This window comes from Centroberyx affinis, unplaced genomic scaffold (assembly GCF_046629955.1).
Source record: "Centroberyx affinis isolate AG114_WGS23_722 - 3 ecotype Tasmania unplaced genomic scaffold, CSIRO-AGI_Caff_v1 ptg004786l_1, whole genome shotgun sequence".
Classification (NCBI taxonomy): Eukaryota; Metazoa; Chordata; class Actinopteri; order Beryciformes; family Berycidae; genus Centroberyx; species Centroberyx affinis.
Window position 1 is genome coordinate 81,708 of NW_027282324.1, and position 15,793 is coordinate 97,500.

The 15,793-nt window shown below is 45.8% G+C and overlaps 1 protein-coding gene across 1 annotated transcript in view; it reads left to right on the forward strand.

The window, feature by feature from the left end:
• The first annotated feature begins 1,756 nt into the window (after positions 1-1,756).
• b4galnt4a (beta-1,4-N-acetyl-galactosaminyl transferase 4a) overlaps positions 1,757-15,793 on the forward strand; it is a 125,611-nt gene continuing 111,574 nt past the window's right edge. The window contains exon 1 of the mRNA XM_071545171.1: positions 1,757-1,898. Coding sequence (XP_071401272.1) covers positions 1,757-1,898 — 142 coding nt within the window. The remainder of the gene's footprint in view (positions 1,899-15,793) is intronic.

Here is a 15,793-nt window from a genome sequence, read left to right on the forward strand (position 1 = left end):
ATAATTAGGACCAAGCAACGGTGAGGGCCAACGTCGTCGTCCCGCCTCCTCTGAACGGAGGATTATGATTGGATGCCAGACCTGTCACCTACCCTCCTCTCAAGTTAGGTTGCTCAGCACCGTTAAGATGCTCAATTGATGGGCGTACAGAGCTTTGCCGTGCAAGGAGATACCTTTATGTGTTTCATTGTAGCAAAACAAAACCATTTTATATCACAGGCTGCTGCTGGTTTTCCTGTGACACCTTTCTTGGAGATTTCCATCTGTTTTTACACGGTGCGCACTGTGACAAGCGGGTCGGGCGATGCTATTGCGGCGTTTTAATGGGAAAAAAAGCTCATGATAGAATAACAACACGGGCAGTGCATCGCCGCTAGCACCATATAACACTATTTATTAGTTTAATGTGGATGCGATTCTTCAGCGGGGTTTTGCTTACGTTTTTTACGCACGCTCGGTGGACTCGGACAACGCAGGTACTTTGGAAGAATTGGGTAAAATGCACCTGCTGTGAGATAACGGAGCAGCATAGGAGCACATGGACACCCGAGAGCCAGGACAGCCTTCCCTGGACCTCACATCGGACAGAAACATTTGAACAGGTTCTATCAAACCTCCCTTTTTTTTACGCCCGTACCCACCATGGAGCATTCGCAGTTAGTGATTCACATCGGTTTAACATTTACTCCTCTGGGGGCTTTAAACCAGCCCGAGTATGAGGATGACAGCTGATCGCCCCTCCTCTCCCGGGACTTAAATAAAAACGCGCTCCAACTAAATCCGTTACCCGTCGATTGGACGCCAGTATCCCGGTTTCAGCTGTGTTTAACAATTGATGGAGCGCAGGGGTTGTGACATTTGGTTGATTGCCAATTGAACCTCCCCCGATCAGGTTGCCTTTATTGGCACTTCTTCTGCAGTGTCTCTCAAAGGTTTCACCGGCACTAGCCTGTGGTATTTTTAATGGCAGGCCCTTCTGAAAATTCAGCTGTTCTCATTTGGAAAGATTAAGAAAATTAAGACCAAGAAATCTGTCATTTCTGCAGGATAGCTGTCTTTCTATTTTCCACTAGGACCGACGTTGCCATGACGCGCGAACGGATCCTCCAGTGTTGTGGCACAGGCTGTGGCTCTGTGGAGATGCTCGGTGCGATCGGGTCTCTACATGGGAACTAAATTTCTCTCCTAGATCTTTGATACTTTGCGCTAAACCCCGGTAGGGGATGATCCTTGAGTAGCCGATAAAATAATCAGCGTCGCGGTGTCAGCAAAGGCTTGAGCTAGAGGGGATTTGTGTAGATTATCGCCGGACTGCTATTTTGTTCCCTCGGTCACACTCTTAACTGAACTTAACGGCTTTTGATCTGCAGCCCTTTCCCTGCCCCGCCGGCTGGAAGCACAAGGAGGAAAGCCTGTTTACAAGCCGCACTATTCCCAGGGAAACAGAGAGCCGGGGCTGCAATGACTGCCACAGAGGTAGTTGGACCCACATCTGAGGATACGGCTAGTTTGGCACTGCTGTCAGACCATGGATCCAAAGGAACGGGGCGCGCTTTAACGCAGTAGTAACACTCCGCGTTTCCAAGCGAGCTGCAGGGTCGTCGGTCTGCCCGGGATGCCATCAGTCTGATTGGAGCGGCAGTCCGTTTCTACATCCGAACCCCCCCTCCCCCTCCTACAACTACTCCCCAACTACTACTTTCCGGCCCCGGTTTTACTTTCTACGGTGTGGCTACCGGAGGATGTTGGAGCCAGGATGCTGCGCTTCCCCGTGAAGAAGATCCGGAAGCAGTTCAAGCTCCTGCTGCTGCTGGTGCTGTTCACCTCCGCCGTGTGGTTCACCTACCTGCACATCAACCAGGGCAAGACCATCAAGCTCCACTTCAACTACGGCAAAGGTAGGCCGTCCTGTGGGAATGCTGCTTTCACATGATCACTGATGGTTGTCAAAAAGCCCTCATGAGAAAGAACTAGCTATATTCTATAATACATTTTAGAAAGGTAGTATACAACCATCACAGCAATAGTCTCTATTGGATATTCTACTGATACCATAGGAAATAAAAATAGGTTACCTTAAAGTAGGATAAGGTCACTATAAACTCACCACTGAATACCATGGATGCACAACAACTCCCTATAGGAATATTATAGGAATATTATTGTGATAACATAGGAGATGAAAAATGCCATCAAGCATAATAAGGCTGCTATAAACTCACCACCGAGTATCACAGATACACTGCAAGTCCCTGTAGGAATATTATAGTGTTACCATAGGAAATAAAAAATGCCATAAAGCGTGATAAGGTCACTGTAAACCCACCACTGAATACACACTACAGATACACTAAGTCCCTATAGGAATATTACAGTACTACACATTGATGAGGTGGATCCCCCATAACAACTGTCCCACTGACTTTCACATAAATATGTTTTTTCACCCCCTCATGCCCTGGCTGGTTAGTGTGATGGGTAGCACCAGATCCACCATGAGATGAAGTAACACAGAGAGGCAGCGCGTCTCATAAATTAACAATAGTTTCCTTCTCTAGGCTCAGTAAGGCGCCGCGTTCTCCAGCTGGGTCGACAGCCAGGAAGCCTAGTGCACATTAATAATCAAAGGGTTATTCATGAAGGTGGCTTCAGAGGTCATGAGATGCCAGTCGTACGTGGAAAGTGTGTGAGTGTGTGTGTGTGTGTGTGTGTGTGTGTGTGTGTGTGTGTGGGGTGGGGACACATCACCACCTGCTGCTGCTGCTGTGGTAAGCCTCATATTGGGGAAGGCTCGATTGTGTTTGTCCCCCGGCTCGCAGCAGGACCGGCCCGGGAACGACAGAGGCCGACGCAGGGAGTTACAGGAACGACGACTTTGAATAGAAAACATTGATAACGCTATTGACTGATATTATGGTACCATCACCTACTACAGCTTTAACATGGGCCGATGGTATACTGTGTCTTCTGCAGCTGTCTTTGTAAAGTGATACCTAACGATTAGGACGTCCTTGAAGTGTGTAGTACACCGCGTGCGCACACACACACACACACACACACACACACACACACACACACACATACACATACAGGGATCATTTCGTTCTCTCTGATCTCAGCCGTGGGGTTTTCCCAGCTCCAGACTAGATTTAGTTTGCTGATGATGAGAGTCCTGAACCAGATTGGCTTGTTGTCATTGGTAACTTCAGCTCAGTTATTAGTGTATGTTGGGATTTCCTGAGAAAAACAGTTCACAGTTTAGACTAAATGATGGCGTGAGTCAGTCTTGTCTCGTATTGTCACTCTTGCCACATGTTCAGGGAAGGCGACGTGTGTATGTTGAGATGACGTGAGTTTCACTCACACACACACACACACACACACACACACACACACACACACAGGTGGACTTGGAGAAGGACAGGCAGCGCTTCACTTCTCCATCTCCTTTCGTCTTCTTCTTCTCGCCACTCTTTGATTTGCTTTCGGTGCTCCTCCTGTATCGACTCCCCTCTTCCCACCTGACCGTGCGTTATAGAGAAATGTTGCTTTCCATTCTCAAACACAATGCTCGTGGACAAGTAGAGTGACTGGATATCAGCAGCTCGCAGTGTGTTGTCTTTCAGGCTTAGTGATTGTGCTGTCAGCAATGTAGCGGCTGATTTTGTGTTCACGTGGCCAAGAGCAGAAGAATCCCTTTCATTCTCTGAAATCACAGAAGTCTCTCTTTTGCTATTACTCCCTTCCTCATTTTAAGAATTCCACTAATAGTTTGTCTGTTTGACTCTGCTACTTTCTGGCGAGGAAAGAAGCCGTTGTACTGTGCTGTGCTGTGCTTTGCTGTGTGTCTAATTGACTGTCTTCCATTTAGCAGCCGTTTGAGCAGGTCAACTCACTTAACCTCTTATGAATAACATGTCCCCTCTCGCACCAAGGGTTTCTAAGTGAGATGTAGCCATTACTGAAAATGGGGCTCTATGAAGTGTGTAAATATTCATATCAGGCTGGCAGTATTCTCTCCACGCAAGAATCTTTATTGATTCCTGGTGCTGAGATTGGGCAGGTAGAAATAATGTAATTTCATTTTTGGCCCGGGTCTTCTCTCATTCTAATATGAAATGACAATTTGTCGAATTTTCATTCCGCTTGTCTCTATTTTGGACTAAATTGGATTTATCCCGGTCACATCTTCCCTTCTTCCCCGAACAAGCTCCAGTGTAAGACAGCTTGCTGCGAATAGTTCATCCACGAGGTAATGTCTTATTGGCGTATGACCAGCAGACGTATGAGCAATATAAACATCTTGGCATGAAGGGCCCCGTTGAGAATGCCTCTGTCTAATTGTGAATAATCGTTTGATATGCGTGGGGGAGACTGTTTACAGCAGATGACTTGATGCACAGTCTGTGTGTCTGTCAGTCTGTGTGGCAGTCTGCTCACCTCAGTCCACTCGCCTGTCAGCTGCCTGGGTCGACACAGCGAGGCAGCAGTGGCCTGAAACTTAGAGAGGAGGCCTTCTCACCAGAAAGTCTCTTGTTCAACTCTGTGGACTGGCTGATGAGAATCTGGGTGTGGCAGTGAATGAGAAACTCTCTCAACAGCCAGTGTCAGAGTGGCCTTGAGCAAAGCGCTCAAGCTGCAGGTACTTCAGTGGAGTGGAGCTTCACAGTACCCAACACTACAACACTGGCTTCACGTGGGAGTTGCTTTGTACCAATGTGTGTGCGTTGTAATAATCCTCCCTCCCCCTTTTGTAAGTATTTTCACACACAATGTCGCTGTAAATGGGAACGTTTCCTTAGTCTGCTTGCCTGGCCGGTGACATTTATATGCTGGTGCTGAAAGGGCTTTGCTAGGTCTAGAAGAGCCGTGACATTCCTAACTCATCAGTCGATGTGATAATGACTACTGTAACTCAAGGAGGATTAGCATCAGTTTAAACACTTGCAGTAAAGTCGGTTAGAGAGGGTTAATTAACTCATCATTACTTACAAGGACGGATAAAATTCACAGCTGTGCTTGGTAATATCGCACTATGATTGTTTCAAATGTTTTTTATTGTGAAGCATTGCCAGGAATGACATTGCACATGCTTCTTTTTGTATAAACAAACCAACAAAAAAAACAAACCTCAGGCACCTAACATAGATTCATAACATAGACGGATACCCAGAGTACAACGTCACACTATGATTGGTGGTTGAAGAAATCAATCAAATAAAAAGCGTCCTCAGGTCATTAACCATTCAGAGCAGTAACGCAGCCACGGCTGTATTGAAATGGGCCATCGTTTTCAACTGAATTATTCAATCCACGTACGCCATGGAGTCGTACTATAGACTGATGAGAGTGGGCAGTTCACTCACCTTTTAGTATTTTTATTCTTTATTTAGACAGAGAGTAGAGAGGGTAACAGATAGGGGAGAAAGCTGTCAGGATCCAGTCGAAGGCCAGTGAGGGCGCACATGTAGCTCCAGAGGCGAGGGACTAAAACACTTGACTCTCTCTGGGCGCAGACTGCAGAGTTTCTCCAGTCTCTAAAATGTGCAGTTACTTCCCAGACTATAAAACATCTCTATGCTTTCCTCTATGAAGAGGAAATTGTATGTGTGGAGAGGCTGCTTTTCCTCACTGACATCATCTTTGGGCACATACATACAAACATACATCACAGAACAATCTCTGTTTGCTTTGTGTGCACATGCCTATGTAAGCATACACTTTTGTATCATTTACACAGTCTGCGTGGCACTCTTGTCCATGAATGGGCCAGTCTAGGAAGTGTAATCACGGCACAATGAACAATTCAAACGGGGCCCCGTGTGCGGACCATTTCTTTATGGCATTTATTTTTATTTTCTGGAAAACCAAGGCGGCTCTTGTAGCTTTGATGATGGGGAAAAAGCCAAAAAGGTGTAATTAAATAGTTTGCAGATTGCGCACTGGCCGGACTGGCCTTATTTAATCAGAATTTCAATGAGGAAGTGTGTTGGCAGGCAGCACTGCGGTGCATATTAGATGAGAGCCACATTTATGCGGCCACCCAGTTGTACAACAGCCCCCCTGTTTCCCTGCATCAACAGGTCTACTGAGGAGGAGGAGGCTGGCTGCTGCATACAGGCCTCTATTGATTAACCATGCTTACACATGTGGAGGCACACACACACACGCACACACACACACACATATATATACTGCACATAATGCCGTCGTGTACGCACACATACACATAATATTATGTAGGATAAATAAGCCAGTATTTAGCTTGAGATCACTCCAAAGTGGTGAGGAGGAAGTCGGAGAGAGGAAGTCTCAGGAGCCTCGACAGATTGGCTGCTTGGTTGCCCAGGGAGACAACATATGGGAGCGGAACGCGTAGTGTCGGGTTGGTGGGATGTTCCGGAGCTCACTTTATGAAGCCCGATGCGTTCACAGTTCTGTGCATTGAATATCCTCTGAGAGACTAAAAATAACAAGGGAGATGTACAATATATGTTTGTGGATGTGGGGTCATTGTCTTATGGTAATACCTCTTGAGAGAAGGATAAGAAGGCCTTAATGAAACACACACACACACGCGCGCGCACACACACACACACACACACACACACACACACACACACACACACACACACAAAAACACTCGGGTATAGTTACAGTTCAGTATCAAGTTGGATTTGGTTTGTTGTTCTATCTCGGCAGCAACACCCTCAGGCTGGCTTGCTGTCATGGTAACCATGCCCTCCGATGTCACTTCTCCCTAATTTTAGCTCTCGTGGTTCTCACGGTCGGTCAGCTTTACCTCGGCCAGAACCACTCTGCCGGCAAAACGGTAACGGACACCACCTAGGTGTGTGTAAGAGCGCACACATACACACACACACACACACACACACACACACACACACACACACACACACACACACACACACACCACACCTTCTCACATCGTTATTTATTCATGCAATGGTGAGTATCATCAATTACCTTTTTCAGATTTGTGAATAATTCAGCCACTCTGTGCTTTGCAGCACCTTTGATGAAACAGAACAGATGTTAATGGGAAAAAAAATAAAAAAATACAAAGACAACAAAGACAGAGGAAAGAACCTACATACCCAGTAAGAAGCATTTTCCAAGACAGTCATGTTGTGTATCTTCGGTGTGTTTCAGACAGAGTTGAATTCAGCTGCTCTTACAGGAGCACCGAGCCCAGTGTGGGTGCAATCTGCAGCGGCTAAGTGGTTTGGGCATGTTAAACCAGGGACACGCGTGAACCCAGCTGGGTGGTGCAGCTTTTAAAGATTGCCTCCATTTAAGAATGCTGTGCCTTGTATATCACCCTGGGACAGCTGTGTGAATTAGATGAAAATGGAAAGAAGCTTTTCATCACAGGGGAAAATCTGAAAGGCGTGAATTATGAAAGTGTACCTGCGCTAATGCTGTGATTTGTATTGTTTAGTGTTTTACTGTTTGGCCGGTCTAGTGTGGCTGGTATGTTTCTGATAAGTCATATTTCTAGTATAATTCCATTTCCAGATGGAAGTTATTGCTGCAGAAACCTCAACGTTTTCACTGCTGTGACCATAAAACTTCATGCTCTGATCTTATAATCTGAGCATTTGTCTTTGCTAAGCTTTTATAAATGTTTTGATAATACAATACCTATATAGAGAAACTGCCTCTGATATGAAACAGTCATTTCATTTGAAGCAGTGTTTTCTGCGTCTTATTTCATTTAAGGAGCAATGCCATAAAAGCGTATACATGTGGCAGTCGGTCCATCGTAGGTCTGTGTCTGGGGAGCTGGGGCGGGGACTGTCGGAGGCTCAGCCATGAATCTGCCCACAGCTTATCTGACCAACCCAGTAAATCTCTCTCCCCTGGTAATTCCACTGCTAGGATGAAGGATGTCCCCGTAAGAACTCACACAGCATCCTCAATGTGTCTCAGATGTCGGGGGGGGGTGGTGGAGACAAACAGCAGGATTGAGTGAAAACAGTTCTTCCTCTATCTCTCCTTTTGTGCGTACACAGATGCACACCCACTCACATTTGGACTTACAATTGCATGTCATGTTGTCATATTGCCGTATTTGTTCATGTTCATGTACATGAATGCATTTGGGAACATGTGTCTTTCTCATACTCACTTGTCTCTCTGTCTCTCTCTCTCTCTCTCTCACTTAAGATGAGAAGCGCTCTCATCCTCCCTTTGGTAATTTAGCATTTTTTGTTTTCTTGCCGGTGGTCCAGCGAATGCATAGCGCTATTGGACAGAATTTATAATGGCTCTAAAATACCTCCCCCCCAGGACGTATTACATTCACACAGCCACAGTGCATTCGCTAGACTCCTCAGCACTGCGCGCAAGAATAACAGATTGGGATGTAGGGATAGAGGGATGAAGGGAGGCTCGGATGGAAGGGGAGAGGAAAGGTAGGGAAAACAGAACCCCGGAGTGTGTTAACCCCAGGGTTAATGAAATTTATGTTGGCCTGCCTAACAAGCCACCATCAAGGTACCAGCTCTGCCCCATGCAAATGAGAGTGCTGGCCCACTGCCATGGCTTTGCCGCAGGAGATTTGTCTGTGTGTGTGTGCGAGACTGAGTGCGTGAAACAGAGAGATTTAGTGTAAAAGAGAGGTAAATGTGTATGCGTTTGTGTGTGTGTGTGTGTGTGTGTGTGTGTGTGTGTGTGGGAGCGTGTGGGAGCGTGTGGGCGTTTTGTCTCCGAGTGTGTGAGGGCATGTGTCTGCGAGTTGCGTGCCTCCCCAATCTCGCTGCTGTCTGCGCTTTAGCCCCAGTGTTTAGCCGAGCAGAGGAGGAAGCGGCTGAATGATGGCACTGTCTGGCTGCTGGCACGCTCGCCAGGAATGGGGGGGGGGGGGGGGGGGGGAGCGTGGCGGGGTGGGGGTGGGGGGGGGGGAGGGGCGGGAGGGAGGGAGGGAAGGGACGGGGCAGAAGAAGGACACCCTTCTCACTCAACAGGTGGGTCATGCAGCAGGATGCATCGGGGAGCGGATGTGGCCGGGACTAATAATGTACCCGAACCCGAACCCTTGGCGGTACACAATGTACCATCAATTTAGTTCTGTTTGTACACGGAGCAGCGGTTCACAGTCAGATGTGTACACGGCAGATACAGTTCACTCCGCGGAAAGCCATTCAGGTGGAGCCGGCTTATGCAGCAGGGGTGTCTACTAATGCAGCAATCACACTGTTAACCAATGCCATCAAGGCCTAATTAAGACCAATTTCCTCAGTAGAGACTCTCATAAAAGCCCACGCAGTTTGGACAGTTTACTGAGACGCTGCTGGGAGAGACGGAGGAGAGGAGCGTGAATCGGAAAGAGAGCTGAAGAAAGAGAGAGTTGGTGAGATTTCACGGGAAACAGGCAGTGAGAGAGAATTAGAAATAAAGACGCAGAGCAGGAGAGGCAGATGTCAGGTAGGAGTATCGACCGTAGGCGGTCAGGATCCTTGTCATGATAAGATTTGTCAGTTTCCCCGCGCTCTCGCCCGGCTCTGCTCTTTACTCCCCACCTCTGCAGGAGGATTTTCTTACACAGGGTTTCTATGCAGCGCTGGGCTGTATCGGCTCTGGTGTTGCCTTACCGTAAGTGATCCAGACCTTGCAGGATTTCAATCAATCATCAAAGAGTGTGTGTCTGAGCGCTCCCCGCTGCTCTGAATGAGCTTTCTGTAGTGGCGGTTAATGGAAAAGGTCACCTCTTCTCGAGAACCGTGCTGGCTTGCAGCACAGCCAGAAAATGGATCAGAGGAGAGGGACAGATAAACTGGGAGACAGAAGAGCGGTGGTTTGGAGACGGGGATGCCGGTTGCATTCTAATGAAGCTTAGCCGATGTTTTACAGCTCTGTGGAAATGTCATGGAAATTGATACACTAGATATGAGAGAGTAAATTGACGGTAACTTTGTATGCCCGTCCCTCCGCGTAGCCACGGTCTTCACTCGCATTCCTTTCACCCCCGTTTTCTTTTGAATTCACTATCATGCACATTGTCACTATTCATCAGAGTGCTATGAATATTTACACATTCATGGAACCTGTTCCGGAGGTGGGATATGAATTCATCTCCATTTATAAGAGCTCGCCAAGTAAAGTTGAGCAGAGAGAGAGAGAAAGTTTGACAGATTTTTCACAATGACATTTAAGGGCCTCTACCAACATGTCTGGGTGGCATTTAGACAAAAATAAACCTTACATCTGGCTATATATCTAAGAGGATAAAGACACCAAGAATGTGATGGCGGTGATGATAAGGTTCCCCACTGTTCCACAGCAGGTCTGACAGGGTTCCCCGCAGACGGCGGGCCCATTGTGAAGCTGCAATAGTGTCTGCTCACTTTGTTTGGTTGAGCTGCATGGTGGATCCTCCCTTCTTGACTTCTTTTCTTCTTCCTTGTAGACTTCTTTTCTTCTTCCTTGTAGACTTCTTTTCTTCTTCCTTGCTACCATCGCAGCATATCTTTTTGTCTCCATTGCATATTCCATCTGTACTCGTCCCATCTCACCTATCATCCAAGTTCCCACTTACATCTGACTGTCTCCTCCTCCATCTTATCTTTCTGGTTGAAGTGTAGGAGGAACGGAGAAGGCGGGATCCATGGGAGAAAAAAGAGAGAGAGAGAGAGGGCGAGAGCTGCACTTTGTCGTTCTTTTGTTTCGTGTTTCAAAGGCCTGCTCCCCGGGTTGATTACCATGTGAGCTGGTTTGTGAAGGAGCGCGGCAACGCTCTCTAAGGGCTGTCAAACACTGTTCCCTTCTCGCTATTGTGGCCAGTCATGAGGAAAGATATTCGAGAGGAGAGGAAAGTTTTCACAGTTTACTTTAGAGCTGTGTATGTATGTTTGTGTGTGTGTGTGTATAGTTGTGCTCACTCGCTTTGAGAGGAGTCCGCCCAGTGTGCATTGAATTTTAACATCACTTGGCATTCCTATAATTGACTAGCTTGTTTTAGCACTAACTGTGCCAAACTTCCATTCTTGTTTATGCGCCTTATCTGAGTTCCCATCACTCTAATACACTTGATAGAAACTAATAGTTGTTGATGTGTTGAAAGTTCAGCTCTGACTTGAAAGTGAGTTTTTCTGTTGCTAAATTATTTTTTCCTAGTTTGTTTATTCTTCTTCTTTTACTGCTGACTATTATTTAACTTAAATATACACAATTTTTTATTTTATTTTTTATTATTATTTTTTATTTACAGCAATGGCTCCGGGGAATAGTAGCAGGGAGAAGGAAAATTACAATACACACTGTCACATATGGAAGTACAGTCTCAAGTGAACAGTTCAAAATGAACAGCTGATGGTTAAGTGCTTAGCTCAAAGGTATTTCTCATTAACTTCCCACACCGAGATCCCAGCCGGTCAGGGATTTGAAATCCTCCTCCAGGCTTCACCTCTACCTATTATGTAGTTTTGGCCTGTTCCTATCTCAGTGTCATTTCGTCTCCTTCCACGAAAATCACCACCAAGAGAATCACGTATCCCTTTTTAAATGTCAACACCCAATCCCTTGGCTGCTGCTGCCTTTGTCACATGTAAAACTAAACCTGCCCAGACGTCTGCTGCCAGGGCCACTGCTAGAAATTCTTCCCCTACTGACAAAATGGGCCACTGATCCCCCAAGCCCAACGCATCTAACTTAGTGCAGTATCATCTCTGAAAACTCCTCTCTAGCTTAAAGTCCTCCGTCTTTCCCTCCTGTCTGCCTTGACATGTGCCTCAAGAAAACTGCTGCATTTCTCACTTATGAACTCACTACAGAGTATTCTACTGTTTTTCACCACTTTATACATCAGCACCACACTACCATACCCACCCTCCTCCTATTCCCTTCTTTGTAATCCTTCGCCTGCAGGCTGATCATACGCTCCCAACACTCCCCACCCCTGATCCTACTCTCTGCTGTGGGAGAACTGGTGTGTTTCTGGATGCTGCTCAACCTGCAGCGTTGCTCTTGTTGCGCGAAGGCTGCACTGACAACAACAATAACAGCAGCGAACAACGGCAACAGTAGCAACTGGCTTCAGAGAAAGAGGGAAGGCGAAGACTGAGGGAGAGGGAGGTGGTGTGTGAACGAGAGAAGAGAGAAACCTTTGTTGTTGCTGCTGACCTCGTATGACAAAGGTGACAGCTGCACCAAAGGCTTATTATCTGGAAATACTGTAGATGCAAGTTTTTTTAAAAGAGGACAGAAGGGTGAGAAGATGTACAGTATGTGTGTGGGCGGGTCATGTTTGCTGCTGTTGCTGTCTCCAGTTTTACTTAGCGCTGTGCATTTACACCTCTGTCTGGGTCGCTAACGTGCTTCTTTACAAGATGGCAGACAGAGGACATTCTTAAAAGCAAGTCTGACAGACAGAGAATTGTACTTCTAATGTTACCGCACTTTCATCCGCCCCATTATCTTCCTTCTCTTCTCCTCCTCCTCAGTACAAAATGACACCTCCATTCCACCATCTGTTTCTTTTTTTTTTTTTTTTTACTTACAAATGAGATGCCGGGCAAATGCAAGCTTTTCACTCTGGCTGCATTTGACGCGGAGATTCCCCTGCCTCAGCAAAGCGAGACGATGCAACTCTATTATCTCTCTGTCAAACACGCTGCCGCTGCCGGCCCTACCGGTGGAAATGAGGTGTTTTTACATGGCCGGGTAGGATGGCAGGACTGGCAATGAGGAGACGGTTATAATACATTGGTCTAGCACCGTGTCTGGCCATGTCTGGCCTCGTAGTGTTTCAGAATGGAGAGGAAACAGCCAAGGCCTTTTTCAGTGCTAGGGGATATTGCATTTAGAGAGATGTTGCCGAGTGAAACAGCAGCAATATTAACTTTAGAGCGCACAAACAGATAGTGTGGCATCGTAGGTTTATTGTTTATATTTCGCAGTCTCAACTGAGATAGATGGATGGATGGATGAATAGATAGTCAAAATTTATGCCAGAGGGAAATTCAGTCACCACAGCAACAACACACTTGATACATAATAAACAAATTCAAGAAGTTTATTGCAATGTACATTAAAAAAATACAGTCCGCACATTTAAATGCAGTGAAAAGTGTGTGCCCTGCTTCTCTCCCTTTAAAAAATACTGCAAATACACATGAAAATTAAAGTGCTGGGTGCACTACACCTGCGTTAGAAGGACTATAAAAGCAACAATAAAACAATCATTGCATAAAAAGACATTAAAGGGCATTGAAAAGACAATAAAATCAACAATAAAACAATAATTTAATAAAAAAAAGACATTTAAGGGCATTAAAAAGACAATAAAACAACATCAAACAGTAGTATACAATATAATTATATATTGGTATAACGACATATTGCACATGAACAAACATTACACCGGTGATTTCACTGATTAGCACACCTTCAACCAGTGAGAAGGAACTAATCAGTGACATCAGCTGCTGTAGTGTTTGGTTGGAGTGAAAACCTGCAGACTTTCGACCCTCCATGGCACTGAGACAAGACACTGAACCCCTAACTTCTCATCTATTGTAGGTCAATTTAGCTAAATGCCTGAAATGAAAATAGGTTGATAACACCAGTGTGCTGTAATGGTTTCGTCCTTTTCATGGCAGAATGTATCTGTCTTCACTGCTGGATCTTCGGTCTTCATGGCGTTTTTCCTGTATAATACCTGTGTGCTTGGCAGCAAACCGTCGCTGACTGCTTTTGTCTCCCTCGCACCACACTGTGGACTGCAGCGTTGCACATTAGCTGTCATTCCTCTTTTTGAAATGATCCACTTGGCGGCGAGAGCTGCGATCGCCGGGCCCCGCCGCAGCTATCTCCAACCACTCTGTTGCTTTCAATTAGACAGAATCAAGCTCAATCACTAGAGCTGCGCTGCGTGCCCGTGTAACTCACTTATTTTGCCAAATTAATTAGCCTTGAGATTAACTGTTAATTTTGCTCGCCAACTAAATGTTGATTATTACAGCAGCTTGTCACAAACGCCCTTATCACAATGTTCTTTGTTAAAAGTAATGCAGACTATTTGTTCCACAACCGATGTCAACACCTCTTCCACAACCCTTATCAGTGACGGCTGCATGAGATCACGTAAAGTTGCATTTTTTATTCATTCTCTGCATAGTGTGTAGCTCTCTATCATGTTTTAGTGTTTCTTTCCAGCCAAACATACCATTTTGGTTTTATATTGCTATGATTTTGCAGTTTGGCAGCTATCTTTTTAAGGTCTCAAGGTTAACGCTCGCAGGGTTCCTCGAATGCTTCGGCGAGTAAATGAAGAGGGGAAAACAATTTGCGTTCTATTTTCTGTTTACCACACAGTTTCCTACCTAGCCATTTAAAAAGCTGATGGAGGAAGTGATTGTGTGGTTTGGCCTGTCTGCAGACTGGGTCAGTGCAGCGTGATAACACAGGCTAGACCCTCTTTCTCTTTCTCTCTCTTTCTCTCTCTCTCTCTCTGTGTATGTGTCTCTGTCTTTCTCTTTCTTCCTGCCTTAGTCTCTTTTTCTCTTTTCTTGTCTCCCCGTCCATCTTCCTCTTTCAGGAGAACATGGATGTGTTTGTGAACATACAGTATATCAACATTCTCTCTCTCTCTCTCTCTCTCTCTCTCTCTCTCTCTCTCTCTCTCTCTCTCTCTCTGCATCTCTTCGTCTTTCTCTTTCTCCCTCTCTTAGTCTCTTTTTCTCTTTCCTTGTCTCCCTCTCCGTCTTCCTCCCTCAGGAGTATTGCATGGGCGCTGATTATATTTTGCCTTTGTTTTCATCCCACACACTTGTAGCACGAAACACACACCTGCACACGCACACACACAGACACACATACGCTGTGTGTGGAGGCATATAAAAGAGTAATTTGTTTTTCTTTGAGTGCCCTTAATGCTCGCTGGCGCTCTGAATAAAAACCCATCCAATCATTTCAACAAACAAGTCCACGCCGTTAAGCCGGAGTTCTCCCTGTAAAAGTGGAGGCATCACAGACTGGAGTGGTTATTGCTTATTGTTCAGATCAGATTGAGGTGCGCTCGTCTCGTGCGCAGGTGAAGGCCTCGCTCAGCTGGGTTAAGTTAATGGAAGTCGCTCCAATAGAAGAATTCTCCGGAACTGTGTTTACCTGGACGACCAGCGCAGCGGGGGTTGTCGGTGTCTCGGCCTTTCCGCTCAGATGGACTCCGTTTCCTTATGTCGATGCTTAGCGAGGTGTAATGCATTCCGTCAACATTACACTTACTTCTGTGAGAGCGAAGGGAAAGGAAAGGGATTTTTGTTCTTGTAAGTGTTGCGTTGTGTGTGTCCAGAAGAAAGGTATGAGAAGGTTTGACATGTGACATGTGACATGTGACGTGTGAAGAAAAAAGCCTGATCAAAATGTTCTTGAGGATTCATAAAAAAACACAAAATAATTTACTGACCCCTGTTTTGCGATTTAAAGCTGCTTTCCCATGTTGGGTCACATGTGTGCCCAATTAACCTGATGGAACATGTTCGGATTGGGCTGGGACCAAAAGCTGATCATTAAATGTAAATTTTTTGGCCAGATTCAGGCTCAAAAACAGATGAAAAATACCACTATAGCTCAATTTCTTGTGAAATTGGGTTCACAGAAAGTTATTGCACTTTGGTTTGGGTTTGGACTGAAATCTTTGGAGTTGGTTGACGTTTGAATTTTCATGCCTGTGCCAAGCATGTGTCAAGCCTGTCAACACTTCATTTCTCAGCCCTGAAAGTCTTGAGACAGCAGTGGATCCACACCGATAGGAAATACTGATCTGTCTGGA